We start from the raw sequence: 27,494 nt of genomic DNA, 5'->3' as shown, positions 1-27,494 counted from the left end.
CCCTTCTCCAACCTGCTTGATATACATGTTATATATGATGCAGAGTTACTCCATCCTAGGAAGAGCAAGAAACCTTTTAAGGCATCGTGTGTGTGTGTGCGTGTGCGTGTGCATGTGCGCGCGCGCGTGTGTGTGTGTGTTTGTGTGTGTGTGGTATCGTCAAGGAGGTTATGAGAAATTGTGGAGGGACTTACAAAAATGTACTTCTCTTTAAGAGCTCTTGAACCCTTCCATGAAAAAAAGTCTGTTAAGCATTGCACAGGCCTCCAATCCTGCATGACACCTTTCTGAATTTGTCACGGATGGCTTCATATTTGAGAAAGATTTTGTTTTGATCTCATTTTGAACAGTTTTAACATGGGGTTCTCGCGTAGTAAAAACAGAATATTTGGTTCTGACCAAATATGTAAACGTTTACAGATTCGAGGTTCAAGATTTTTGGCATTCACCGAGATATTACAATGAATTGGGACACTGACACTTTTTTTTCAAAATCAAGTTGGCCAATTCTGAGATATTCATGTTTTAAGCTTTAGCTATAAATGAATCATTCACAGGAATGAATGTGCATGTTTTATAGGAGCAGAAAATTAGCATGTAGAAGATGTAACATTCATACATTTTCATATATATATATATATATATATATTGCAGGGCGGCGATTAGGTTAGGAAAGTCGGAGTTCCATAGGAAATCCCCCAAAAGAATTGCTAATTACTTTTGACCCGTGTGACGGATTTGGCTGAAAGTGTGCATGCAATTTTGTATGCCGGATTGGAAAGTTTGGGAAAGATCTGTTAAAGAACTCTAAAAGTTATTTTAAAAAAGCACTTTCGTCCTACTACCCATTAATTTTCCCATAGACGAATCAAGGTAAATCTATGCTCGGCTGCATAGCCAAAACTGCTGGACAGATTTGAACCAGGTTTGAAACAAATTGGGCACGAAGCGTTGACTTGCAATTCTTTTGTGGCTTGGTGTTATTTTGTCCAGTTCTTGAAAAATATTTGATGGAGAATTGGGTGGCCCCTCTCCAAAATAAACAGCTATATCTGCAGGGATACATTGAGTATCCGGGTGTTTAGTGTGTTTATAAATAACAACCGCCATCTTTTTTTTTCTCAATGCGAGAGACAGCCACGGTTATACCACAGGTTATTTCCCGAAGTACATGGGAAAAATAAAACACATAAAAAAGCCATTTGCTGGTCATAAAACATACAAATGACATCAGGCTGCAAGTGGGGGAGGAGGCAAGAGGACACCAGGTGAAATTTGAGAATTGGAGGGGGGCTAGGGATCAGGTTTGCAACACAAGGCCGAAATATGATTCCCATACCGTCGGGTATTACCTGGGTCATAACCACGGCTACCCAAACAGTTCAACTGAAACCGCGTCACAGAAACAACATGTATTGTGGAGGGGAGAGGGCAGGGGAGGTAAGGAGGTCATTAGAGGTGTAGGGGGAGCAGGCACACACGAGGGGAGCACTTGGTTAGGGCAGGGAAGCATTTGTGCTTTTTAACAGTTTTTCCCGATAACTGTGGATATAAAACTACAATATACGTGGGTAGATGTAGTCAGTACTACAAATGCACATTGGTATAACCTGGGGTATACCTGCGGCTATGGAAAAGAAGTTGTCATTGGGGCATAGACAGTGAGGTCGGGGTGAAAAATCACAGGCCATGGCATTTCTCTGTAGTGTTTTAAAGTAAAGAGTGGGCACAGACGAGTGGGCGTAATATACAGTGGGTACGGCTGAAGGCCTGGCCAAAGGCGATCACTGAAGGGCATGGTCAGTGGGCTGCAAATTTTTTTTGTGTGTACGGCCGAAGTCTGTGCCCACTGGCCATCGGGCGGCGGAGACAGTAAGACAGTTGTGCTGGTATGCCGCTGGTTATTCTGTCAGGATACAGGCAAAACTGCCTTACCGTCTCCGCTACCAGATATCCCAGTATTACCAGGATATTATGGGCAGCAGAGACACCAGTAAGTTCCTATTCCATGGGGTGGGAATGCTGGAATCACCAGCTCCAGTAGTACCAGTGCCAACGATTCCGACAATGTATTGCCAGTAGGGGCCTCAACTCCCGGCAGGTCAGGCCTGCCAGTAGTTTACTGCCCCTACCGGCAAACTTGTGTTTCCCCGGTCCAGAAATTATTATGGTGCCATAATTTCCAGAATATTTTCCGGACTGGGGAAGTTATAATGACCCCCATTGATTATGTGGAAATTACTGAAACTGCTAACCTCCTGAATATCGATAATACACGGCTATACTTCAAATGTGGTGCCGTTCATTTCCCCACAATCACCTTCTTTTTTGAAGATGGGGGTTTGATCTAACTCCAGACCCCCATGTGATTACAATACGTACAGAGCACGACCATGAATTTAGGGCAACGTGTACCAAAGAGGGCAGGCAATCCAAGATACAAAGCACTACGTTGAGACATAATGTGCGATCGATTACAGACCGGGCCTGGATACCGGCCATACTCTCAAAGAAGGCAAACACTGCCTGGCACTGAGAGAAAACATCGACAGATCGCGACATGGAATATGAGAAACTTTAACCATCTGACTCCTTCTTTAACCTCTCCCCCCTTTTCTCTGATGCAGATATCTTTCTCTCACAGGAAACTTGGTTAAGAACGTCCTTTAACTTAGATGGGTTTAGCTCGATTCTAAATGGGGCCACAAGGGGCTCCAGAGGGTGACCGTAGGGTGGCTGAATAATAGGTAAAAAAAATACCCTGAGCTTTACCAAAATTCAAAGTAGTACCGGTAATCCCTTTGTCGCAGCAGCCCTTATTTATGTTGAAAGAGGGAAATATATGTTGGTCATTAATGTCTATAGTACTCCTAGTGGTACTCCGCTGCAGCCATATTAGTAATCAATATTGAAATTATGGCTGTATATAATCATAGTGCCACAAATTTGATAACTGTAATAGGTGGTGACTTCAACTCTCACTGCGGCCCCCCCTTATGACAATGAGTATTACAAAGATTGGGTGTCAGCCATCCCTGAAGTTCGCTTACATGTAACTAAGGGCGACAGCATAGGTACCATGCTACTGAACTTCACGGTTGGCCATGGAATGGTCATTGAAAATGGCCAGGCTTGTGGAGGGACAGTGCAGTACATGGGATAATAGAATAAATAAAACAATAAATAGAAAATACGGCCAGCTGGTGGCAAGGGTAAGTGCAGACCTCAGGTGTCAGCTGCTGGTAGGTGGTTGGGGGCTGTAGGGATACAGAAAACAGTTCCTAAGTAGCGGGGGTTGCCAGGGAGGCAGTGCACGTGTGCAACTGGCAGGGGAGGGCACCTGGGCCCGAGATCAGAGGGTGGCCCGGTGACCAGTGCAGTTTCAGTGTCAGCCAGGAATTCAGCAGGGGAGAGGAGGAGAGAACGCAGAAGCAAAGAGGAAGGTGTTGAAGTGCTTCCGGAACCGGAGATGGTTCTCTTCAAGTTTCAGGGAGGCAGGGAGGGAGGCTGTTCCAGAGGGAGGCCCACGCAGAAGAAAGAGATCTACCACCAACTCGCTGCTTGGAGAAGCGACGGACCCTGAGGGAGTTGGAGGCGGATGAGCGAAGAGCTCGAGAAGGAAGATATTTAGGAAGAGAGAGTTGAAGGTATTGAGGCCCCAGACCCCAGAAAGCCTTGTGGACAATGCAGAGGGTTTTGAACTTAATCCTCATAGCCACTGGGAGCCAGTGCAGAGATTTCAGACCTGGAGAGATAAGAATCCTGGAGAGGCCAAGGACAAGTCTTGCAGTCCTGTTCTGGATGAGTTGCAAAGGGTGGAGAGGAGAAGCAGGCAGATTTATAAAGAGGCTGTTGTAGTTGTCCAGCTTAGAGACAGTGAGCTTCTGGGGGAAGGAGAGGAAAGGAATAATGCCTCTGAGGAGGTGCAGCTGGTAGAGAGACTTCTTAGAGACATCAGAGATGTGAGGAGAAAAGGAGAGTGTGGAGTCGACGATGAGCCCAAGGTTTTCAGCCTTGCAGGTGGGAGCAGGAAGAGGGCCACGAGAGGCCGGCCAGAGAGTGACAGGAAAGGAGGGAGCGGGTATGCCGATGAGGAGAATCTCAGTCTTACTGGCATTAAGATAGTGTTACAGGCAGGGCCCTGTCTTTTTTATGCCACCAGGGTGCCAAACGTTAACAGCCATGAAAACACCAGAATTACCCTTGCACTGTGAGGGTGACTGAGCTGATGTTGTTGCAGTCCTGTTTTGTGTGGGCACGGCACCACAACTTGCTGGCTACACAGTGCATGGTGTTTAAAGACATTTAAAGGGGCCAAGACAGGTGCACTATGGCAAGCTCCTGCCATATAACTGAGACATGGTCAGGGGATCCACCCTGCACCGCCTCCAAGTCCAGTATCCTTTAACGGCCAGTGTCCTACTGCCAACATGGCTGCCCCACCCCTTGCACATAGATCCAGATAGGGGACCTCCTCACATATTCCAGCACGACGCCTTCCTCCTTCCCTTTCCAGCAGCAGAAGTGCCAGCAAAGAGTGACGCCATCAATTTTCTTACTTTTTCCCCCATGGCTTGCTCTGCACAAGGGCACCCTGACCACACATCAGACCTCGCCTACGCCCCACCCCTTCTTTAGATTTGCAATCCATCACTAAGGTAAATGTAATTATTCATGCTTACATTTCAAAATGGAATCCTGTTTTGTCTCTAGTCTTAAACTGGCAGATTTACTCCTGCCGCTGACTCCACATCCACCGACATTCTTACCTAATTGTCACCTTCCGCCACAGAGCAGGAGAGCGGAAAGCCAACGACCACTCCTTGCAGCTCAGGGACATGGAGAACCTCTCCGGGAGAGGGAGCAGCGAGTAGATGTTGACCAGCACCTGCTCTGGCAAGCTCGTCCAATCCACCTGTGAAAAGATTAGAGAAGAGGAGTCTTATACCCGGTGCAGCGAGAATTGCCCCAACCAGAGATACATGTCTAGAATCCAAATGTATGCACGGCATTGCGAGATGTTCCCATAGCCACTATTGTTATTCTCAGAAAGATTAGGTACATATAATTTGCAATTCTCAGTTTCAATGGCTGCTGTCTTCCTCCACTTGAGACCAGAGAGTTTTGACTCCACCAAAGAGTCTGGGTGTGATTGTGTTGGCCTCATGGTATGAGAGGCTATTCCTGATGGAAGAGATTCTAATGGAGTTTTGCCAAATATCTCTTGGGTCAAGCTGCCTCCAGTATCTCGGGAGGATAGCTCAGGGGCAACGTGCTGGCCTTGGAAGTAAGACGACCCGGAGCACAACAGGTTCGATCCCTGGGTCCGCGCATAGAAACCTCTGGGTATTAAGCGCGTTATAAATAACCTATCATATCATATCATAGCTTCTGATCTTCTGACAGAAGGAGCTGCTGGAACTTGCATAGCTGCAAAAAGACCCTCCGGTAGATCTATCAAACCCTCATCTGCTCCTTCAGACCCCAACATACCCCCACAGCTCACTACAGCTGCAGGCAAATGTTCTGCCATGCTTAAGGCATGCCGTTTAAGAGGCTGTGGTTAAGCCCTTAGTTCCCCTCCACGCAACACATTGGAGTTGTGGGCATCGCAATGCATCTTCCTGTGGAATCTTATCTTTGCATTCTCAATCCTTTAATGTTAAGATGATTTGTTGTAAATAAATGCATTCCATGAACCTTATTTGTCATCCCAATTAGTGGGTTGTGTTTTTTTTTCTTTACCAAAAAGTTCTGCAGTCCTGGAATTTATCCGGAGACATTTGGGCTGCAAATATCTTGCTCGCCCACTGAGAGCTCGTCAAGGGGTGAGCCTGAACTAGTCTCCAGCAGTAGATGAGGCCCACACATTTGAAATAAATGAAGCCTCTGTTTTCAAAAAAGAAAGTTCATGCATTAGGTTTTGGGGTGCATTATGTAAATTAACTCCCAGCAGGCGCGCTCCTACTGGTCTGTTTTGTACTCTGATCTTTCTAAATTTTTACGATCTTAAAAAAATTATCAATTGTGCATATGGTTAAATAGCAATGCCATATAACGGGGATATTTTAAAAAAAAAGTATCGCACGACGGATATAAAGATGATGGAAGGCAGATGAAATAGTTTCCTGCTGCGATTCCAACACACTACTAGCTAAAGCAATGGCAATAGCAAACAAATTCGCAAAAAGTCAAGGTGGGCCTCCCTGTTCAAATTGCTGTGGTCATCCCGGTGCCTTCTGGTAGATATAAATCTGATTCTAATTTACAATATAGAAGTATGAAAATAAAAGTTGTATGCTTTAAACCTTTATGTTTTCGATCTTGGTTTGAAAATTCTGCGTATGATTTGAAAAAACACGAAACAACATCAGTAGTGAGAGAACACAAGAGGGGATGATTACACAGGTGAGTGGGGAGAGATTATGGGAGAAACCCCCGTCGTTTAAAAAAGAAACAAACCAAAATAAAATAAACAATAAAATAAAAAGGCACAGGAGTAAGGCATAAATAAAACAAGCAAAAGGGAAGAAGGCTTCCTGCGTAAGGCGGGAGAAGGTTTGGGGGTGGGAAGGTGGGGGGGGGGTGCAAAAACGCGAATTTGTTGAGGCTGCAATTAGCTAGAAATGCAAAAACAAGAAATTCAAAGACTGTGGAGGTAGCTTTCGAACTTGCAGGGAATCCTTGTTCACTATAATTGTCACGGGGGTTGCAGAGGTATCCACCGGCAACTAACAAAAAGGCTTTCCATTTTTTTTAAAAAAGGACCCCGCGGCGGCACCAGTTCCCATACACGTAAGTGAAGGGAGCCAATGCCGCAGAGGAATGGAGGAGTCGGCAGCGCACATGGAAGTGTGCCGCCAAAAGGTAAGTAGGCGGTTTGGGGGTTGCGGGGGTTGCCAGAAATGTTTTTTTCATTTAAATGACTCGTTTTTTTCTCCCTCAGACATTTCTGATTCGAACACATCATGGACCATCTGCAGTAACAGTACCACAATGTATTTCAAAGCTGCAATTTCCAATTCCAAATTTTGACCTTCAATTTCAAACATGTATGAAGGGACCAGTGATAGACATAGTTGAGCGAGATGAGGAGAGAGGCAGCGGGGTGGGTGATAGAGGCTTTTTTGGGGTCAAACAGTGCATCGCATAAAGGCTGGGATTCCTCGCGAGTTATCCACGCACACCGCAGTCGAGAAGGAGGCATGCGATAGTCCCTCGATTTGTCAAAGGAACTGTACATGGCTTCTACTTAAAGGAAATAAGAGGCCCCAGCTGGCATGCACACCATGGGCTTCTCACTAAATCGGTCAAGGCCGTTGAACCTGGATTGGCACTGTAGGGTGCAGTCTACCGTCCTTCATTAGCCCTGGCAAAAGGCAGCTGGTGGTGTTCTTCATGCCCCGCAGTCATGGCAGCAGGTGGGATTGTGGCATTGAATAGGCCAATGCCAAATTAAAGACTGGTGGGCTCGTGGTGATGCCCGTGTGGAACCTAATTGACTGGCGGAGACCGGTCTCAGTCAGTAAGTCACGACCCGTGTGATGCCAGTGAATTTTCTGTACCATCTCCACCGCCCCCAGTCGCCCAGTGAAAAATATGCACATGCATCTCTGCCCGCACTGATTTTAATGCAGGTGTGGCGGCTGCAATAGGCATACAATTCGATTCCACCTGATTTTTGCACTTCTAAATAAACCAGGCGGAATCCACTATGCTCCGACTGCCATGAACCGGCATGTCAGGCGTCAATTACGATCGTTTTTGTAAATGAGTGTACTTTAAACGTCAACCAGGGACCGTCTGGATTTCCATGCCTAAAATTCACGCATTCAAAAAAACAATCGAAATCGCATGGCGGGACTCCGTATACACAAGCGTAAGCATAAGGCGCACTTGCCGTGCAATTGATGATTTTACAAAAGGACCCCCAGAAGGACAGAGATTGAGGGGAGCATATTCCTGCCACAACCTGAACCACCACCTGCAGCCACAGACTGTGTCCCATCTACCAAGAGCCCCACATTCTCACAATCTTAGTCTAGCTTTATCCTACACTAATGTCGCATACTAGTGGCACCTCTTTCTTGTACATACTCCCTTTTAGCTCAATTTCAATTTTGTCAAGCTTCCGTACTGTGCTTCGGATTCAGAACCACCGCCTGTGCACCCATGACCGTGAAGATTGCTTGCTAATGGGTAAGGCTAGGAATGACATGTGAGGTTCTCTAGGCCATCTTCATCAAATCAGGACTTTAAGAGGAGTTTCAATTAACCACTGAGATGATAACAAATGAGAACAACAAGGCCAACCACGGTGACTCAAATGCGTAATGACCATACCGCTCCGTCCTTCCTGTGTGCACAGGCTCTGGCATTGGTGGGCCGCGTGTGGACTTGTCCTGGCCGCAGGTTGGCCAGCAGTAGCAGAGTGGTGCCAAATAGTGGAAACGAGCTGGCGATGTCTGAAAGGAGAACATATAGATATATGTGATGAGAACACATGGGACCTAACCACAGTTGCACATTGTGAGCATTGTGACTGACCAGGGCTTTCACCATCTCGCCTCCTGTGGGCTCTCCCTTCACACATTTCATGCAGCACATAGGTTCTCTTTGTATATGTCCTTATTGACAAAGACTCTTTAGCTCTGATCTCTTGTTGGAAAAACAGAGATAACCTACGTTTGATTTGGAAGGTGAGCTTTGGGCCTTCGAGTAAAATTGGCTCAGGTTCAGTGTCTCTGTTATGCAGATTTATGCCGTGCACCACTACCATTTGCATGGTCCCCAGATGCTGACGTGGCTCTGTAAGAAAGAGGGCGGGGTGGTTTAGTGAGTGAAGAGGGATAGGATAGAGGTTGTGCTCTCCTGTTGGTGATTGCAGAACCAGGAGGAACTGGCGTCTGTGCGCGTCGGCTTTCTGAGTGTGCCTGTTTTGTCCGGAGGGGTAAAACTCGGTGTCTGGGTTGTTTGCGGATGTTTGTTGTGGCGGATGAGTGGTTTGTGCGTTTTTTGTGTGTAGTGTGGCTGGCCCTTTTGGGCATGTGTGGTACTTGGGAGGTATGCGGGAGAGGAGCAGGGGTGGTTAGTACAGTGTCAAACTTCATCAAGCTTTCAACACAGTGGTAGGATTCAAAGGGCAGCAGTATCCTATTCAATCTGGTGGCTATACTCAGAAATGCAGCTGGATTAAAACACAATGGCTATGTTAATAAGTGTACCTGAATTAAATGCAGTGGATATGCTCAAAATTCATCAAAATTCAATACACTGCCTATGCTAAAAAATGCACCTGCATTCAATAAAGTGGCTATGCTCAAAGATGCGCCAACATTCAATACAATGGCTATGCTCAAAAAGGCACCTAAATTCAATATAGTGGCTATGCTCAAAAAGGCACCTAAATTCAATACAGTGGCTATGCTCAAAGATTTGCCAACATTCAATACAGTGTCTATGCTCAAAAAGGCACCTAAATTCAATACAGTGGCTATGCTAAAAAATACATCTAAGTTCAATACTGTGGCTGTGCTCGAAATGTAGCTAAAATCTTTTTAGTTTTAGATGGACGGTGGTATAAGTGCTTTTTAAAGCCCCACATTCAATTCTGTCTTTAAAGTTTGTTAACAAGTTTATTGGCCATTTCTGCTGAAATCATGTGTTGTTTCAATTTTTTTTATTTGATTAGTTTTAAGGCAGTAATGCAGAGTATTTAATCAAAGAATGGATAGGAATCGAAGGGGGGGTGGTAGTCTGACTCTGCAGGACTTTGTAAACAGCGTGGTCAGGAAATGAAGAGTCATTAAAATTGTTTATAGCTAACCTCTAAATATTACTGTAGACAGTGAAATTACAATGCTTAATGAATATTAAAGGACAGCTAGCAGGATCATACATTTACTAGGATCGGTAAATTAAACTATGGTAAAATGAAACCGGTCAAAAAATGTGGTAAGAGTGATGCCATTGGCAATAATGGATATCCTCAGGGCACCCGTTTGACGGCTTTGTTTTATTTGCTAATCATTGGTACCCCACTACATGCAAATAATTAGTCCCTTCAGAACTTTACACCGTCTTTACACTGTGTGTAAAGAAAGTGTCAGGCAGGAACAATGCTAATGCTAACCTAATGATGGGCTGCTATGAGAAACAACATGCCAATATGTGGCCTGGTCAGATATGTGGAAAGGATTTATTGATGATCTATTAGTTGCCTGAAAGATGATCAGAATAACCTCCTTGGATTTGATAGCCCTTTGTATAATAATGTAAATAGCATTACATGGACTACAGACTTCAGCAAAGAAGAAAGGTATTGGGTCTTACACTGAGCATGGATAATAATTGTCCAGTGGCACAGAAAAGGGACTTCTAGAAATTCATTTTTACATGCCAACACCTGTCACCTGAGACTTTTAAAGACCAGTGATGAATTTCCTAAATTCTTATGATTGATAAGAAATAATTGCACTGTAAACAGGTTCAGTATTGAGAGCAAACGTTAAACAGGATTTGTAGCTCAATACAACACAAATACACAAGGATGGTTTTCATAAAGCAGGGGTTGAACCCAACAACTAGAAATTATCTAGTGCTATCCTTCAAGAAATTAACACATTTAGAAGCTTGTCTATGTAAAAGAAATTATTAAGAGACAAAACTGGACATTCCGTTTTTGCTGCTTCCAAGAGGATTTGATTCATACAACCAAAGGTAGAAGAAAAAGCCTAAATACATTTACTAATAATAGGTAACTAAACATTTTTTTATTTTATTTGTGACATGGCAAAAAAGAAACCTTCCACAATATTCAAACCCATTTCCATTTGGTTACACCCCATCTAAAAGGTACTACTAAAAATAGGTTCATCATACATAAAAGGACATTAAGATTCAAACATCATTTCACATTTAATAAGTACGTCTTATAAAGAATGAATCAAATAAAAAGTCATAACACATCAATGGACAATATTTCTAAAATACTAATCTCAAAAGTATCCTAAAACAACATACCTATAAAATCTAATTTCAAGAAATGTATCAATTTAAAATAGTTTATAAACCTCAATGCCACAATTATTATGGAGATTGTTGAGCCCAAGAAAATCTTTTGCCAGAATAAATCATCATACAATCTAAAATCACTCAACATTTTCTCAAAAAACATTTGCTGATTCCCAATCAACTCTGAACATTGACAAAAAATATGTTTTAAAGTTCCGACAAACCTACACCATGAGCCAGAGGGTTAACTTTTATTTCTAATATCTAAAATGTCTCATGTCAAAGCCAGATATCATCTTCGGCGTAGGGATTGCTATCTCCAATGCATATTGGAATTCTTTTAGGGTAAAAAGTGAGACCCCCCACTTTTTCTACTGTAATAATACATCTTGATGCAACCTATATTTGCCTAATGCCTCTCTATTAGTAATCCAATCAGACTCCCAAAGATTTATTTTGACTAAATTTGGGGTCTGAATCAGAGATTCTTGAATACATTCTAAACGTTTTAAAGTCTCATCGCAACGACTACGCCAATTATGAAAATATTCATTACTTTTACTCAAATATAGGGCCAACAACCCAACAAACAATGAACCTTTCAGGGGAGATAGTATCTTCTTAAAAAGTAATAGTGCATTTAGTTAATCTGGATATAAAACCTAGCTCATACCTTATAAACGCTGTCGGCAAACAATTGGGCAGGTGCAATACACTCCACCATAACCGGGTCTCGACTGCCTCCACCTCAGTCCAGTCTATCAAAGCCGTAACTGATCTTTGTGATTGTCTGAGCGTTATAATATTTTATGACTGGCTCCAGTGAAAATGGTCCATATCAAGCTAAAGCTTTCTGAATCTTTGGTCTTTTCATCTCTGCTTTTGCACAAAGGTAGACTGTTATGGCTGTTTTGTTTGGCTGACAAAAAATCGGTGTTCCCAAATACATAAAATGGTCAGTGACTTTCAGAGGTATCTTGTTGAGGCTCCATTGAAATTTAATTGATTTTACTCTCTGCAATAATCTCAATATCTTTGTTTTATCTTTATTAATCATTAAATCATTTATTACTGCATAAACATTTTATGAGGTTTTTGAATAGTGTGACGTAGTCCCCTGCCAAAATTTGTGGACCGTCTTGCGAGTGGCTTTGGGGTCTGGGTGCAGGCCCGAGCCAGTGGATCATGGGATTGAAGGCTGGAATGGTGAGTATCCCATAAGGTGCCCCAGGTATTAACACCATTATGCAGTGTTTGCCATCTTATGGCCAGCCACTGCCATAATGGCGCTGTTAGAAAAGCACAGGTCAAATTCCCTGCAACAGCGACCGACTCATTTATAGGGAGGCGATATAACAGTCCCAATGATACCCTGGAGAGCCTGCTTCCATATCTTGAAAACATTAGTGCCATGAGCACACTGCATAGTGATAGGTCCAGTGGGCGGAGCCTTCACTGATTCCTTATAGGAATTCAGGACGAACATACACACTCTTAACAGATAAGGGCCTGCCATTGCGAAATGCTGAAAATAGAAAAAAGCAATTCTACTCTTGTTTGAGGGATAGAAATGCTAGTGGGACAGAAGCGGTTCATACGGCTGCTCTACCACTTAAGATACATTCATCAAAGGGCCAGGAATTAGCCCGCCGTGCACTACGCATTTCCTTGCACATGTTCCATACAGGCACAGAGGAATGTGTTTGTTTATTGTGCATTTTAAATCTCATTCCAGTTGTAAAGCCAGGATGTGTTTTAAAGTGTGCAGAAACACCCCCTGATTTGCGATTTTATATAAGGGCGGTAACAATGGGTATCTAAATGCATGCCTCTATGATGTGCACATGCAGATGCCCTTCGCAGACCCCATCACTTGCACCACATTTTCCTTTGAGAATTAGAAATAAACCCAACCCGATGGTGCCTCCAATTAGCACCATTGTTTGCAATTAGCTGTTGTTTGTCATCCTCCCTCCCCCACCAACCTTCACCCCCTGCCCTCCAGCTTTCTTGTTACAGCACTTGCATGATCCAAATGTCTCCAGACCTAGTAGGAAAATGTTTTTGTTTTTTTCTCTCCCCTCTAACGCCCCCTCCGTTGTCGTGATGCGCCTTGAAACACCATTTGGCTGTATAGGCGTATTATAAATACCCAATTAATAAAAAATAAAATAAATAGCTAATAGACAAATGACTGGTCAGAAATTGTTTAGAGAATAATTTCGGTCTATTTACTGATTATATCCAATGTAGTGTTGGGAGAAAAAACGAAAGATGGTGGCAGTGACAAAGATGGCATTTTAAATTTGCATAGATCAATTAAAGAACAGTTGTGTTTCCTATGACTTACATGTATGGCATTAGCCCAGAGTAAAGCACACACGTACACAACAAATGGTTGGATATTTGATAGTATGAGCCAATAAAATGATCAGGGTGAGTATATTATAGACAGCTTGGTCAATAGGACTGCACAATGCAATCGCTCTCCTTATTGATAATATATCGTATCATTATTTGATTTACAAGTTGATTGACAGTTCCCTTCCTGAACGCAACCCAGAGGATTCAATGGTAGTTGTAATTTTACCACTGAATCGTATGTAAAGGAGGTTATCCACACTGTGGATGTAAAAAGTGTGGAGGGTAACATTAGGCATCGATATATCGGTGTCTGAGAATTAAGTCCATGTTGTGACGAACTGGATTCCACTTTGCACGAGTACAGGGATGAGTTGGAGTAAAAATAGCCCACTCAGCCCTCGCACTTCTACAAACCAAAGCACAACGCAATCATAAAGGTAAAACAGGGACACTCAAGAGATATATCTCCTTCGCCTTTTGAGGTAACACGGGCGAAGGAAGGCTATACTCTTAATAGGGGCGTGAAGGTGAACCAGTAGTGATAATGCCCCATCAAGGTTCTATCAAATAGAAACACTTTAATTTAACACCCCATCTGCATGTAGAATGAAAAGCAATTACTATACAAACCCCCTCCCCCCTCCCTAAAAGGAAAGAACAGAGAAGATGCAGTAGCCTGGAGAAAGTGGCACTCTGAGTGTAGTTCCAGGGGCGGTAGATAAGGTACTACCATAAAAAGGATGTTGGGTTCAAAACAGGAGCCATCATGACCTAACCAGTCTCTAGGGTCCCAGTGGACAGCGGGGGAAGTTCAGTGCCACAGTCCCTGGATTCAGTTGTTGGTGGGCTGACACATCAGACCCGTTGTCGAACGATGGTGCAAGTTGATCAGGCTCAATACGGGCACGTAGGATCATGGAGGCCCTGGCAGCAAGCGGGCGTTGAGTAATGTTGATTTCGGGTGCTCTGGGCAGTTGAACAGCAGTTGTTCAATGATGCAGGTTGGGACGGCCCCAAGAAAGCTTCACAGTTGCCCAGGCCGAGTTGGGCTTTGGCCACTGGGAGGGATCAGCGAGTGATGCTCCAGCTGTTTGAGACGGTGGACAGCAATCATTGAAGGGGTGATTGAGGCAACGTCAATGTGCGATCAATGGGGCAGCGGTTCTCAGGCTAGATGGGCCGAGCCGTGGTTGTAACTCCCAGTTATAGTCGATGACTGACACTCCAGTGATTTGGTTCGGGTTCCGGCGTTGGGCTGTCACCTCGGGCCTAGCAGGTGATGTACTTCGCTAGCACACAGTGCAGTGTTGAGCCGGTTAGATGCAGTGCAATAGTTCGGCTAGTTGGAGGAACGCAGGCACCAGCACCTTCCCCATTGTTTAGGATGCTGGAAACGACCAGTTTGGTGCAATAGAACAGGGAGCTTCGGCTGGTCTGGCCCTTCGGTTGCTGTGAGGCCTTCGTAAAGGACTCTAGGACAGGAATCGTCCTTTCAGGGTCCGCTTCGCTAGCTTTAGGAGATCTGTTGCAGAATGGTTGGTTCTGGTCCACAGCACTAGTCACTCCTGATGTGGCCTGGGAGTGGTTAGGGGACACATCTTCCTTCTGTCTCGACGGCTCCTTCTTCAACTCAGGCTGAGGGCTTTGGACCGAACAACTGTCCCAAAAGAAGTCCAATGAGAATATCAGAACGACTCCTCTTCCTTAAAGGATCCTGAGGGAATTCTGCTGAAAGGGTGTGAGACCCCTTCTTTTAAAAGCACAAGTCCTCAAGTGATTAGCGAAAGCTGGCCTGCTTTAGGGGACCAATCCCGGCTCCTGGCTGGAGTGGACCTTGCCCTGTTGATCACACACCCAAAGTGCTTTGCTCCAGAGGAAGTGGGGTAGACCGGAAAAGGAAAGAGAAATAGCTAGAAGAAGATGTTGGAAGGCTTCGTCCAGGGTTCAGAGCACTCCTGCCTATCCTACTCCCTCCCCATTCCTTCTTACTAACACCAAAGACCTTTGGCTACGTGGCACCCTGGTGTGAGGCTACTCCACCTGAATGGGTGTGCTCCTTTGATACCTGGGCCTGAGGGAGTGATCAGCGATTGGCGGGATGCTCTATGAAGAGTATGGTCTTCCGGTCAACCCTGCCTCTTCCCCTGCAGAGACCTTACCAGCCTCTGAACCAGCTTGACTGCCTTTTTATAGTCTGTAGCTTCCCCAGATAAAGTAAAATGTGCCACCTGAACCAGGTATCCCACAAATGCTTTCAGAGTCTCAGGTGCTGTGAGCATTGCAACAGATTTTAGAGTTGCTTCCGGCATTGAAGCTGGAATTTCTCAGGAATCCAGTGATATTACAGAATAGGTGATAACAAAAAAAATGTTGAATGAATCATTATTACCGAACAAATACAGGATTTTAATTAAATGTATGTAAGGGGGTGTATAAGGGGTTAAAACAGGTGGGGTTGGGGTTGGGTTATAAACAAAGGGAAACAGGAGGGATCGGGGGACCCCCCCAAATAAAAAATAATAATACTAATCAGTATTTCTTCGGTAAATATGTTTCGGTAAAAATGTTTTCGTTATTTTTTTAATTTGTTAAAATCACATGGAACCATTTCTCATGCCTCAATGCTAAGGACAACACAGTATGGAATTGGCTGACTCCACGCTGGCCCCGCTAAATATGTGTGGCCCCTGAAATGGCAGCAACCAAAAGCTGCCCTAGTCCAAACCTCCCAATAGAGATGCACAATTTATGAAACACGGGCTAGTCCATAAGTCTTGAGTGTGCTGGAATGGCGGACAGCAGTAGGTAGTCCATGACCTTGCAGGATGAATATTCAACCAGTCTCTCACTAAGAAGTGATCAGACGCTAATTCCCTAATGGAATAAACTATACATTGATCACAATCCCCATTAGGGACACTCACCTGACGCTACTACACCTTAGTTTCAGTTCTAGGCTTCTATCAGGATTATTCAAACACCATAAGAGCCATTGGTGCCTCCACGGATGTTAGACTCAATCGAACAGAGGGCCGGTTACGATTGCAATGCACCTCCGACCGGCCACACCGCCGGGCCCATGAAAATTGACAGGATATTGAAGAGTGATGTGTGGTGGTGTGGCGTCCATGTTTTCCTTAAGATAAGTATAAGGAATTGAAGTGAGCGAGTCGGTCAATATAGGTCAACGTAGCGCCTTTTACAGGAGAAATTGGATAAAATTCCACTAAACGTACAAACAGTTATTTAGGGGATAATATTGCGGGCCTCATTAGAGGTTGGGTGGATTTTTTCACAGAAATACCTCCAGCTGCGAATAACACCGCCATCAGTGGTTTTTCCTGCAAATCCGCCCAACCCAATTCAGAGTTTACCATTGGAGAAGGTGGTAATTCTGGAATATGCACAGTGGTAGTTGAGCAGTACCACCTCCACCCTTTATAACCTTGAAAGGTATATTTTTGCATTTATTTTTACCTATTCCAAAATGTATACCAGTAGTTCATCCCACTACTGTACACTTTTTTAATGCCCACCTTTGAGGTAGCAGTGAAACTAGGCAGACTTTAGCAGTGGTCGAAGTGTACAAAAAGAAGTAGTGGAACTATGTTCCCTATTGGCCTGCCTCCGCTCCCAACAAACCCCATCGCTCACACACAAACACTTGCACCTGCTGTTTTAGGGAATGCTCAGTGCAGTGCACTGACAGTCCAAGTTTCAACTTCTTCCTGCACTTTTATTTTGAAACAAAACCCTTCCGGAACGGTTTCTTTTTAAAATAAAAGTATAGGAACCGAAAAACTTCATTAAAAAAAGTAGAGGAGCAGCGCTCCCAACAGCCGCCACCCACTTCGACCACTGGACTTTAGCTAAAATCTGTTGGAGGACTTTACATCCGGTTGTATGCCATTGAAATACAGCCTGAGGTAACACCGCCATTCCCGGAATCTTGTGGGTGGTAATTCTTGCTGTAGTTTGCAAATGCCGCTGGGATTTGCGCTACCACCGAAATCATACGCATTCCCTTAATAGTCCAATGCTTCAGATGACGGCTTATCGTACATATTTCTACCACACCATCACCGAAGCAGCAGCTGGCACTGCCAAACTGAGGAAAATGCCAACTGTTACATTTTATGCCAATAATTTGATATCTATATAGCACTTTTATCCAAAGCATTTTACATAGTACATATTAACAAACATTATTATTACCCATTCGAAATACTTTATCGACCTCGGAAGGATGAAAGGCTGAATCGACCTTGCCGGGATTCGAACTTGAGGCCTGCAGATCAAGCAACTGGAACCCCTTGAGCCAGTTTACCAGCGATAGTAACAAAAGCAGTTTAAAACACCAAAGTGGCTGTAAGACCTGCATCTCAAGCTGCAGCATTCATTAAATTCGCTGACCTAAGCTCAAAATGTCATTTTTTTCCTGCAAGGGTGACTGCCATCTATTGGAAGCCCAGCTACTGGACCGGAACTTTGAGGTAGATTCCGGAAGGAACGCGAGCTGGAACCTTAACTGTAATTGTACATTTCATCCATGTTTTAGATATTAAACAGGTTTCAGCATATCACAGACACCAGTGATATTAAACAGGGCATTTATGTGTATCTTGTGGAGCACAGAATTGTATTCTTTTTTTATAAATGGCGCCAAAGTCCTTTGTGGTGGCTACAGTACAAATACAATTAAGAGTTTGATGAAAAGGAAGCAGCTGTTTAACGGGAAGGTAACTATTTATTTAGACGAGTTTGTTTGTCGTTTGCCAGTGCGTTGTCACCTTGCTTTGCATTACCCATTCTTTTACGCTGTTGTGCTTTTAGTCCAGTGGGGGCTGTGGACCCCGGACTTTCTGCAGAAGATCCGCGACTGCTGGTAGCGTCTTTCTTCCATGTCTATGAAACTGAAGGCTCTGCAGCCCAGGAGCCATCGCTTTGATGTTCTCTGTCAGAGGACTTCCCTCCCCAGTGATACATAATGGTTTCGTCGACCACACTTTGTGAGTGTACATTAATCTGTACATGTTTAGGAAGGTTGACCCAAAATGATATGGATGTACATATGGGGAGGTAATTGGTCGGGAAGGGTGTAAGGGAAGGAGACATTGAATCCCCTCCATCAAAGAAATGGAAAAATGGGTCTAACTAGAAAATGGAAAACAGGTCGAACTAAATGTCCAATCACAAACTGTGGTCAACGAAAACCCCAGAACCTTGTGCAATAGGCGCTGCGTGCTGTGGGCCTGAATGAACGGTGTGGGAGGGGGGCTGAGGAGGCAACCCTGGTTTAGCCAGAGAATCACAGGAGGCTTGAAACCCATAGCTCTCAACCTTTTTCGATACAAAGGCGGGTGAAATCACCCGATTTTGTGTTTGGCGGGTGAAAGGCCCATTGAAATGAATGGGCGTGCACGAGGCTTGGCGGGTGACTCACCTGTTTACAAGGCGGGTGACACCCGCCAAAAGCGGGTGAGTTGAGAGCTATGGAAACCGCTTTACTAAAAAAGTTACCATTTCAACCCTTTATATATATTTAATAATATCACACATTCTACTACCTCATGGGTACATTTGTCAAATTAAGGCCAAATGAGAATTCCATTCATGTTTCTACACTGGAAATGTTTTTTGCATGAATTATGCTAACTGCACTGGGTCTAGGTCCTGAGTCATGAATTAGGCATGAGGCAAGTGTATCTGTCTTTTTGTTAGCAGTCCTCACACGCTGACACCAGTTATTTTGATATTTCTATGTCCACTGCATTGTGTGCAGCGGAGTGCGTTTTGCAACTTTGAACTTTAAATCTCTGACTGCTCCACCACTAAACCCTGAAACGAGATTATGAATACCACCAAAGTCAATGTTTAACCGTTCAAAAGCGTGGCACCCAATTCAGACCAAGCCTTGGACTAAACTCACTGACTTACGCCTTCTTAAACTCTGGGTTTTGTTGTCTACAGCTTTTCCGACACGTCCAACGGTGTGAACAGTCTCCGCTTAGACTAGACAGAGTGGCCTCTATACATCATCTCTCTATTCTCTCTATCTTAGCTCATGCGGTCTTCTAACCTAACTAAAGGTTATTTATTTATTTATTGTTATAGTTGTTTTCAGTTCCTAGAAACTTTCACAACTGTTGCATTTGTTTTTACATAAAAATCATATCAAAATCGTATCAAAATTCAATCATTCAATTTATCCACATTCATATTTTAAAAAGATACATCGCAATGAGCTTACATACATAAGAGCTCCGCAAAGTTCTGATTTACACTTCCTGATATGTACAACGTCAAATCAAAGTTGCAGGTCAGCATTTGAGGACTGAAAATACTTGCCATGTATATTCACATGCTAAAAATTGCTTTTCTGCGTCAAAATCTCATGTTCAATCATGCTATTTACTCCTTTTTCATTTTAGTTCATCAAAGGCAATCCAAGCTTCAGGCCAAACACTATCATTACGACCCTGGCGCTAACGGGTTAACGGCGCCGTAAAAGGCTGCGGCGCCGTTAACCCATTAGCGCCTGATTACGAGGTCCCTTTGCGGGACCCGACCTTAACTTCTGGTCTACACCAGCCGTTAAAGTAGGGACCCGCAAAGGGACCTTGGCCCTCATTACGACCCTGGCGGTAAGGGGTTTGCGCCAGCGTTAGCTGCGCCGACCCCTTACCGCCAACTACGAGTTCCCATAGCGCCATGGTCATTTTTCCGCCCGCTTTTTGCGGGCGTAAAAATCCATGGCGCTATGGGACCTTGGTGTTAATTACGCCACCGTAATTTACGGTGGCGTAATTAACTCCTTCCCCACTCCCATTATACCCTATGGGGCCGAAATGGGAATGGGGAAGGGTAAATGGGTCAATGGGGACTTACCGCCCCGCCGACCTCGGAATGGGGCGGTAAGTCCACCATCCGCCATGGCGTAAACGGACTTTACGCCATGGCCGGAAAGTCCGTCGATGGCGGAAAAAATCCGCCAGGGTCGTAATGAGGGCCCTTGTAGCTAAGTACGGTACCGCAATTTGCGATACCGTACTTAGCGCCTTCCCCATTCCCATTGAGCCCGATGGGGCAAAAATGGGAATGGGGAAGGGCCATGGAGGAAGGGGGAATTACCGCCCGCCAACCTTGTAATGGGGTGGTAATTCCCCCTTTCTCCATGGCGGAGTCGGTAAGTTACCGGCATGGACCATGGTGCTATTAGCGCCATGGTTTTCCGCCTGGGTCGTAATGAGGCCCTATGAAGCGCAATGTGCATGGATTCGGTGTTCGTGTTTAGACAATAGTGGCAAAAGTGTTCAGCTTTAATTGTGTCATACTGATATACATACCGCCCATGCATGGACATGTATAAAGATGCAAAGACAGGGCACCCAGTAGGAACATGTCTTGCTGTCTCTAAAGGTTGTGCGCATGGGCATCCAGTCATTCCATCGAAAAGGTTTCCAACAAAACCTTTTCCAACGAAACGTATCCATCGAAAAGATATGCCTCGAATGCATACATGGGTGGGGTTCCTTGGGGTGGGTTTTTGAGGGTAAAGAACAGGGGGGCGGGGGGACCACCCAAGGGACCCCCCAAAAAATACAAAAAAAAATGAATTTGATGCAAAAATGTTCGATTGATAATTATTGATGCAAAAACCTTCGTTGGAAAGTGTTTGTTGGAAAGACCATAAACCGTGCGCATGCTACCAGTGGCCTACAATCTGTGCTTGGCAAACCTACTTTAGATGTACTTTCCGAGCCACTCGCACTCAGAGGTGCTCTTAACAGGACTCTTGGACTGCCAGAAAACAACAGGGCACTCACCATTTCTGACCAATGGCTAGTGCAGATTGTGAGGCCTGCAATAAACTCTTTTGGCAGACATATGCAATGTGGCTTGCCCTTTACGTCGCTGCCTCGGAAAACTTGGAGGGCTGGTGAAGAAGTAGCTCTGTTGGGTCAATTCCTCCTGAGCCGTACCAGATTTTCCGAGGCCTTGGCCTATAGGGGGAAGCGCATAGTTCCTTACAGAGTAGGTCACAATGCAAATGGAACGGATCCCTCCCACAACGGATGATGGGAACCTCCTTACCCAGGAACATCATTTTAGCTTCGGTGGCAGAACGCCTCTTTTGTAGGAGCTCGTCCAAGTAAAACAGAACCTTCTTCATCCAATAGTCTTCATCGTAGGCCGGCCACATGTCTGCGGGGATAGAGGCCTTCAGTTCGCACCTGTGGATGGAAAACAGAGTGGAGATGATGTTTGGGCTGCAACAAAGGTATGCAGTCAATTTGATGCTGAGACACACAATAAATGTAGGCTCTGAAGCCATGTTAGATTGCCTTGTGATGAGCCTCACTGCGTCATAATGAGAGAGGAAGAGTAGTGAGAGAGGGCCGGAGTTGAAGAAGAGCAATGAGCAGTGTCCGGAAGAGGAGCCGTACCAAGTGGACCACGGTGGCACAGTACTGACCAAGCAAAGGGGGAAGAAAATGAGGTGTTTGTAGCAGGGTGAGAGGAAAGGTTAATGGGTAGAGCCAGTGGGACATGAGTTGGGAATTATTCTGATGTAGCACAGTGATGAACGCATGAATGGACATAAGAGGGAATCTGGGCCGGTGCAAGGACTTAGGCTTTGAACTTGCAAGTGGGACAGATTTTGGGGTTTTGGACAGACATGGCCTGCTCTTTGCTGTTCTGATTTTTATTTTTTTGTTGTTGATTTTTTAAATTTATAACATGGACATGACAGAGTTAACCGTATAGAGGCGCAGATGTAGTAATCATTAGTAGGAAATCTAGACTAGCTCTAAAAAAGTAAAACAGCTTAGAATGAAACAACAGCAGCCTATCTAAATAAAAAGGTCTTTAATACCTTCTGAAATTGAGGCAGTGATTTGATGGTCCTCAGTTCTAAGGGAAGAGAATTCCATAACTTCGGACCAAAAACAGCAAATCTCCTGTCTCCCCATGAGATGTACACAGAACGGGGGACAACCTGGAGATGCTGATCACTAGATCGTAAGCATCTTGAGGACTGATATGGTTGAATCAGATCTTTCAAGTATGCTGGGGCAATGCTATTGATGCATTTACAAATAAGACAGGCCACCTGTTGTCACCCTAGGCTGCTGGCTAGATTTGTCTGGTTGTAGCACTAACCCTGACGTGCTTCGGTTTGCCTGTACTGTGTGATGCAGAACTACAGGCGTCCCTCCATGCCAAAATGTTTACCAATAAAGCCTGTCCCAGGCTGTCTGAGATAGGATAATTGTGCCGAAAAAATCTCAGATGCAGAGAAGCCAGAAATAAAGTAGGTAAAGGAGAGCAGAGATAATCCTGCATAGGGCAAGTCTTCAGAGCGGCCACAGCAGAAATGGCTAATTAACTGCCTTTGTAAATGTGTGAGGTGGAATGTATGTGCCACGTCTGGCCCAGGGTCTGCATATGACCCCTGCCCACCAGACATCTATAAATCAATCCTTACACAAGGCACACTATTGGAATGCTACCTAAACCTCTTCAATCTATCACTCTCAATGGGGAGAGTACTGTGGGTTTTCAAATCTGCCTACATCAAAACACCCCTCAAGGATGCTGCGAGCGATGTGGAAGACCTCTAAAACTATAGACCAATATCAAACATTCCCTGTCCGGTAAAACCTCTAGTCCTATGTCTATGAACAAACACTGGAACACGTAGGCAATGACCAACTATTGGACCAGGCACAAGTCGGCTTCAGACCTATGAGAGGTACAGAGATGGCACTTCTCTCTATTTGAGATGACCTAAAGACCAACGCAGATTCCAAGACAAACTTGGAACTGATACTACACGACCTCTCCGCAGCGTTCGACACAGTCAGCCACAACATCCTCATCAAGACACTGGAGGAAATAGGGATCATCGGCACATCGCTGCTCTGGATTAAAAGAACAGAAACAGTATGGCTACAACCATTCAAATCCACGTGGCGGGACACCACCTGGGGAGTACCACAAGGATCGTCCCTATCACCACTCCTCTTCAACATCTACATGAATCCACTAATCAACTTCATCAAAAGACACAGCTTCACCTGCTACCCTACACAGATGACACCCAAATCATCTACAAAATTGAAGATGTACAAGAGCAGAACACAACGCTAATAGACTGTCTCAAAGAACTCTACCAATGGATGTACATTAACGACCTCAAAATCAAGCTGGGCAAGACGGAAATCGTGATTTAGTCCAACAACCAAGGAAGCAACCAGTACATCCCATGGCCCACAGAACTGGGAACACCACCCACACCATCCATAGTCATCAATAATGAACAAGGAGTTAACCCTAGAACTGCAAGTAAACGCAATAATTAAGAAATGCTTCTTCCATCTACACACAATCAAAAAGATTCTACCATTCCTCTCCCTCATCATGTCTTGGATAGACTACGCCAACAGCGTATAACTCAGAATGCCAGACTACTTACTGAGGAAACTACAATGAATACAGAGTGCAGCCGGCAGACTTCTACTCAAACTTTCACAAAGTGACCACATCACACCAGCGCTAAGGATGCTAGATTAGCTCCCAGTCCAATAGCGTATCACTTTCAAAACAATGTGCATCACACACAGAGCAATATACGGTCTAGGAACAGAATTCATACAAAAGAAAACGGCGATCTACTGCCCGACTAGAACACACAGATCCAATGACGATATCCGCTTAGAACTTAAACCATATACAAGGCAAAAACATGGTGGTTCGCCATTCGCTTGCTTAGCTGTAAAACATTGGAACTCCCTCCCCAGAGAAATGCGAACTATGAAGGACCATCTAAAATGCAGAAAACTTCTAAAAACCTGGCTCTTCAGCTCCAAATGGGATCTAAACGATTAAGCAACAAGCATGCACCATGAAGTGAACACATAACTGAGAAGTGGGGAGTAGGCCGAACAGGAGTGGAGGGCAGGGGAGAAGAGAAGCATCTGAATGGGAGGGGTGGTTTTGAGACCTACGGTGTGCCCATCCCGATAGAGGGCCAAGGGAAAACAGGGGAGGGAGATGGGTCCGGCCACAATTGGATAACTGATAGAGGGCCAATAATGGAAACCAGGGAGAGAGAGGTGTCCCGCTTTCGCACGGGCGGATCACAGAGCATAGGGAACACTTTACTTCCTGGAGGAACCCGTGGGGGCAGTAATTGATGCACACCAAAATGTATTAAAGGGGAAGGGATATGGGCAGCACTTAATCAGAACAGCAGGGATAGAAAAGGTACTGCCACTAACTAACCCTACTAAAAATCTCGCCCTTTTGCATACACCCCTCAAACTTCGAACCAAATGCAACCATACCTTTACAGCACAACAAACCACCCGCAGTTCACAACACCTCAACAACAACGACACAAACCATAGTCTCGCCCAACACCACATGGCGGCTATCAATCGAAAAACACACCTACGCTTAGTGAACCGAGTCACCTGAACTGAAGCTGCCAACAACACATTACAGCTCCATTGCTCTTTTTGTCCCAGTGCACATATTTTAGACACTGCGCTCCCTGTGTGTAGGAGTTGACCTGACTCCACTGTTCTACTCGAGGGTGGGTATACGCTGACCTGACACCTGTGTCTCAGTGCCGGTGTCATAGAGCTGATCTGACACAGCTATCCCAGTATTCCTGAGTCCCAGTGTTGGTGAGGGAAGGTGGACCAGGGCTGGTGTGTAAGAGTTGACAAGGCTCCACTGGTCTACCGTCGGAGGGAAAGCATTCATCTAATACTGCTGTGCTACTGACTGAGGGATTACCTCCGCTCTGCTGTCCTAGTGTTATTGTTGGATACGTAGGACTGAGCTCCCTGTTCTAGTGTCTGCCTGTGTCTGGTAACTGATCTCTTGACCACACCATACAAGGGTCTGTGGCTAAGAGCTCTCATTTTACTTGAGTCACTGTGACTGAGGGCTAATTCCCCTGCCCTAATGTCACTCTGATTTCCTGACATTGCTGTATCTGTGATTGAGTGCTTACCCACTCTGCCCTAGTACCACTGGCTGTTATAGAGTCCTGACTCTGTGTCTCGTGTCACTGTCCCCGATTGAGGGGTAACCCACCTGTCCTAGTGTCACTGGCTGTGATTGAGGTTTGGCCCTCTGTGATAGTGTCACTGCCTGTGATTGAGTGTTGACAACCTGTACTAGTGTCACTGGCTGTGATTGAGGTTTGGGCCTCTGTACAAGTTGCACTGGCAGCGATTGCGGTTTGGCCCTCTGTGCTGGTGTCACTGGCTGTGATTGAGGTTTGGCCCTCTGTGCCAGTGTCACTGGCTGTGATTGAGGTTTGGCCCTCTGTGCTACAGTCACTGCCTGTGATTGAGAGTTGATAACTTGTACTAGTGTCACTGGCTGTGATTGAGGTTTGGGCCTATGTACTAGTGTGACTGGTTGTCATTGAGGTGTGGGCCTCTGTACTAGTGTCACTGGCTGTGATTGAGTGTTGAAATCCTGTACTAGTGACACCGGCTGTGATTGAGTGTTGACATCCTGTACTAGTGCCACTGCCTGTGATAGAGTGCTGACACTGTGTCTTGTGTCACTGTCCCTGATTGAGGGGTAACCACCTGTCCTAGTGTCACTGGCTGTGATTGAGGTTTGTCCCTCTGAACTAATGTCACTGGCTGTGATTGAGGTTTGTCCCTCTGTACTAGTGTCACTGGCTGTGATTGAGTGTTGACATCCTGCACTAGTGTCACTGGCTGTGATTGAGTGTTGACATCTTGTACTAGAGTCACTGGCTGTGATTGGGGGTTGGCCCTCTGTACTAGTGCCACTGGCTGTGATTGAGTGTTGACATCCTGTACTAGTGTCACTGGCTGCGATTGAGTGTTGACATCTTGTACTAGTGTCAAGGGCTGTGATTGGGGGTTGGCCCTCTGTACTAGTGCCACTGGCTGTGATTAAGGTTCGTCCCTCTGTACTAGTGTCACTTCTTGTGATTGAGTATTGACATCCTGTACTAGTGTCACTGGCTGTGATTGAGTGTTGACAACTTGTATTAGTTTCACTGCCTGTAATTGAGGTTTGGGCCTATGTACTAGTGTGACTGGTTGTGATTGAGGTGTGGGCCTCTGTACTAGTGACACTGGCTGTGATTGAGTGTTGACATTCTGCACTAGTATCACTGGCTGTGATTGAGTTTTGACATCCTGTACTAATCTCACTGGCTGTGATTGAGGTGTGGCCCTCTGTACTAGTGTCAATGGCTGCGATTGAGGTTTGGACCTCTGTACGAGTGCCTTTGGCTGTGATTAAGTGTTGACATCCTGATCTAGTGTCACTGGCTGTGATTCCAGTGCTGACATCCTGTACTAGTATCACTGGCTCTAATTGTGGGCTGATCACTTGTCCTAGTATCACTGGCTGTGATTGAGTGCTGACATTCTGTCCTAGTGTCACTACCTCTGATTGGGGACTGTGCCTGTCCTAGTGCCACTGGCACTGATGTGAAGGCTGACCACCCGTCCCAGTGTCAGTGGCTGTAAATGAGGACTGCCCCGCTGCCCGCGTGCCTCTGCTATTACTGAGTGCTTACCACGAGTCTAGCTAACCCGCTGTGCCAGCTGCCCCTCCTGGCTTAGTGCTGCCTGCTATGAGTGAGACTGGATTTGATGCGCTGCGGCATTCTCACACCAGTCTAGCTTCACACTCTACCTGTTCGGAGGAAAGCAGGCTCCAGTTGCTCGGTGCTTCAGGGCTGCCAGTCTGGATGCCCGCTCTGCTTGGGAGATAGGCTCGTGTTCTCTGCGCATCAGCAGCTGCCCAGTCTCGTAAAGCCGCAGCACCTAGAGGAGGGAATATCCGGAGAAGGACGTGAACTCACTGCCATCATTGCCAGGTTTGTATCACAAGACTCGCGTGTGGCCACAAAATGGTGCTGAGGCCCATGAGAGCAGGTCACCTGTAGCTTTCAGTGCAACCAAGCCTTCTTAGTTTTGGCTGAAAGGCAGTCAAATGTATTACTGTGTTACTTCATTAGTTTGGGCTATTAGTGGTGCGCCACCTATATAAGCGAAAACTATTTCATTAGAGTGCAGAACGGGAGAAATGGCGTATGAGGAGGG

The 27,494-nt window shown here is 45.2% G+C and overlaps 1 protein-coding gene across 1 annotated transcript in view; it reads right to left on the bottom strand.

Annotated features, from left to right (window-relative positions):
- The window catches only part of LOC138498703 (uncharacterized), a 95,745-nt gene that overhangs the window by 1,847 nt on the left and 66,404 nt on the right, over positions 1 to 27,494 (bottom strand). Inside the window, exons 12-15 of the mRNA XM_069622350.1 lie at positions 27,085 to 27,215; positions 21,472 to 21,611; positions 8,344 to 8,465; positions 4,770 to 4,915 (exon numbers count right to left, since the gene is read on the bottom strand). Of these exons, the coding sequence (XP_069478451.1) occupies positions 4,770 to 4,915; positions 8,344 to 8,465; positions 21,472 to 21,611; positions 27,085 to 27,215 (539 nt within the window). The remainder of the gene's footprint in view (positions 1 to 4,769; positions 4,916 to 8,343; positions 8,466 to 21,471; positions 21,612 to 27,084; positions 27,216 to 27,494) is intronic.

This window comes from Ambystoma mexicanum, chromosome 5q (genome assembly GCF_040938575.1).
Source record: "Ambystoma mexicanum isolate Mex_15411 chromosome 5q, UKY_AmexF1_1, whole genome shotgun sequence".
NCBI classification, from domain to species: Eukaryota; Metazoa; Chordata; class Amphibia; order Caudata; family Ambystomatidae; genus Ambystoma; species Ambystoma mexicanum.
This window is presented reverse-complemented; position numbering and strand designations above follow the sequence as displayed.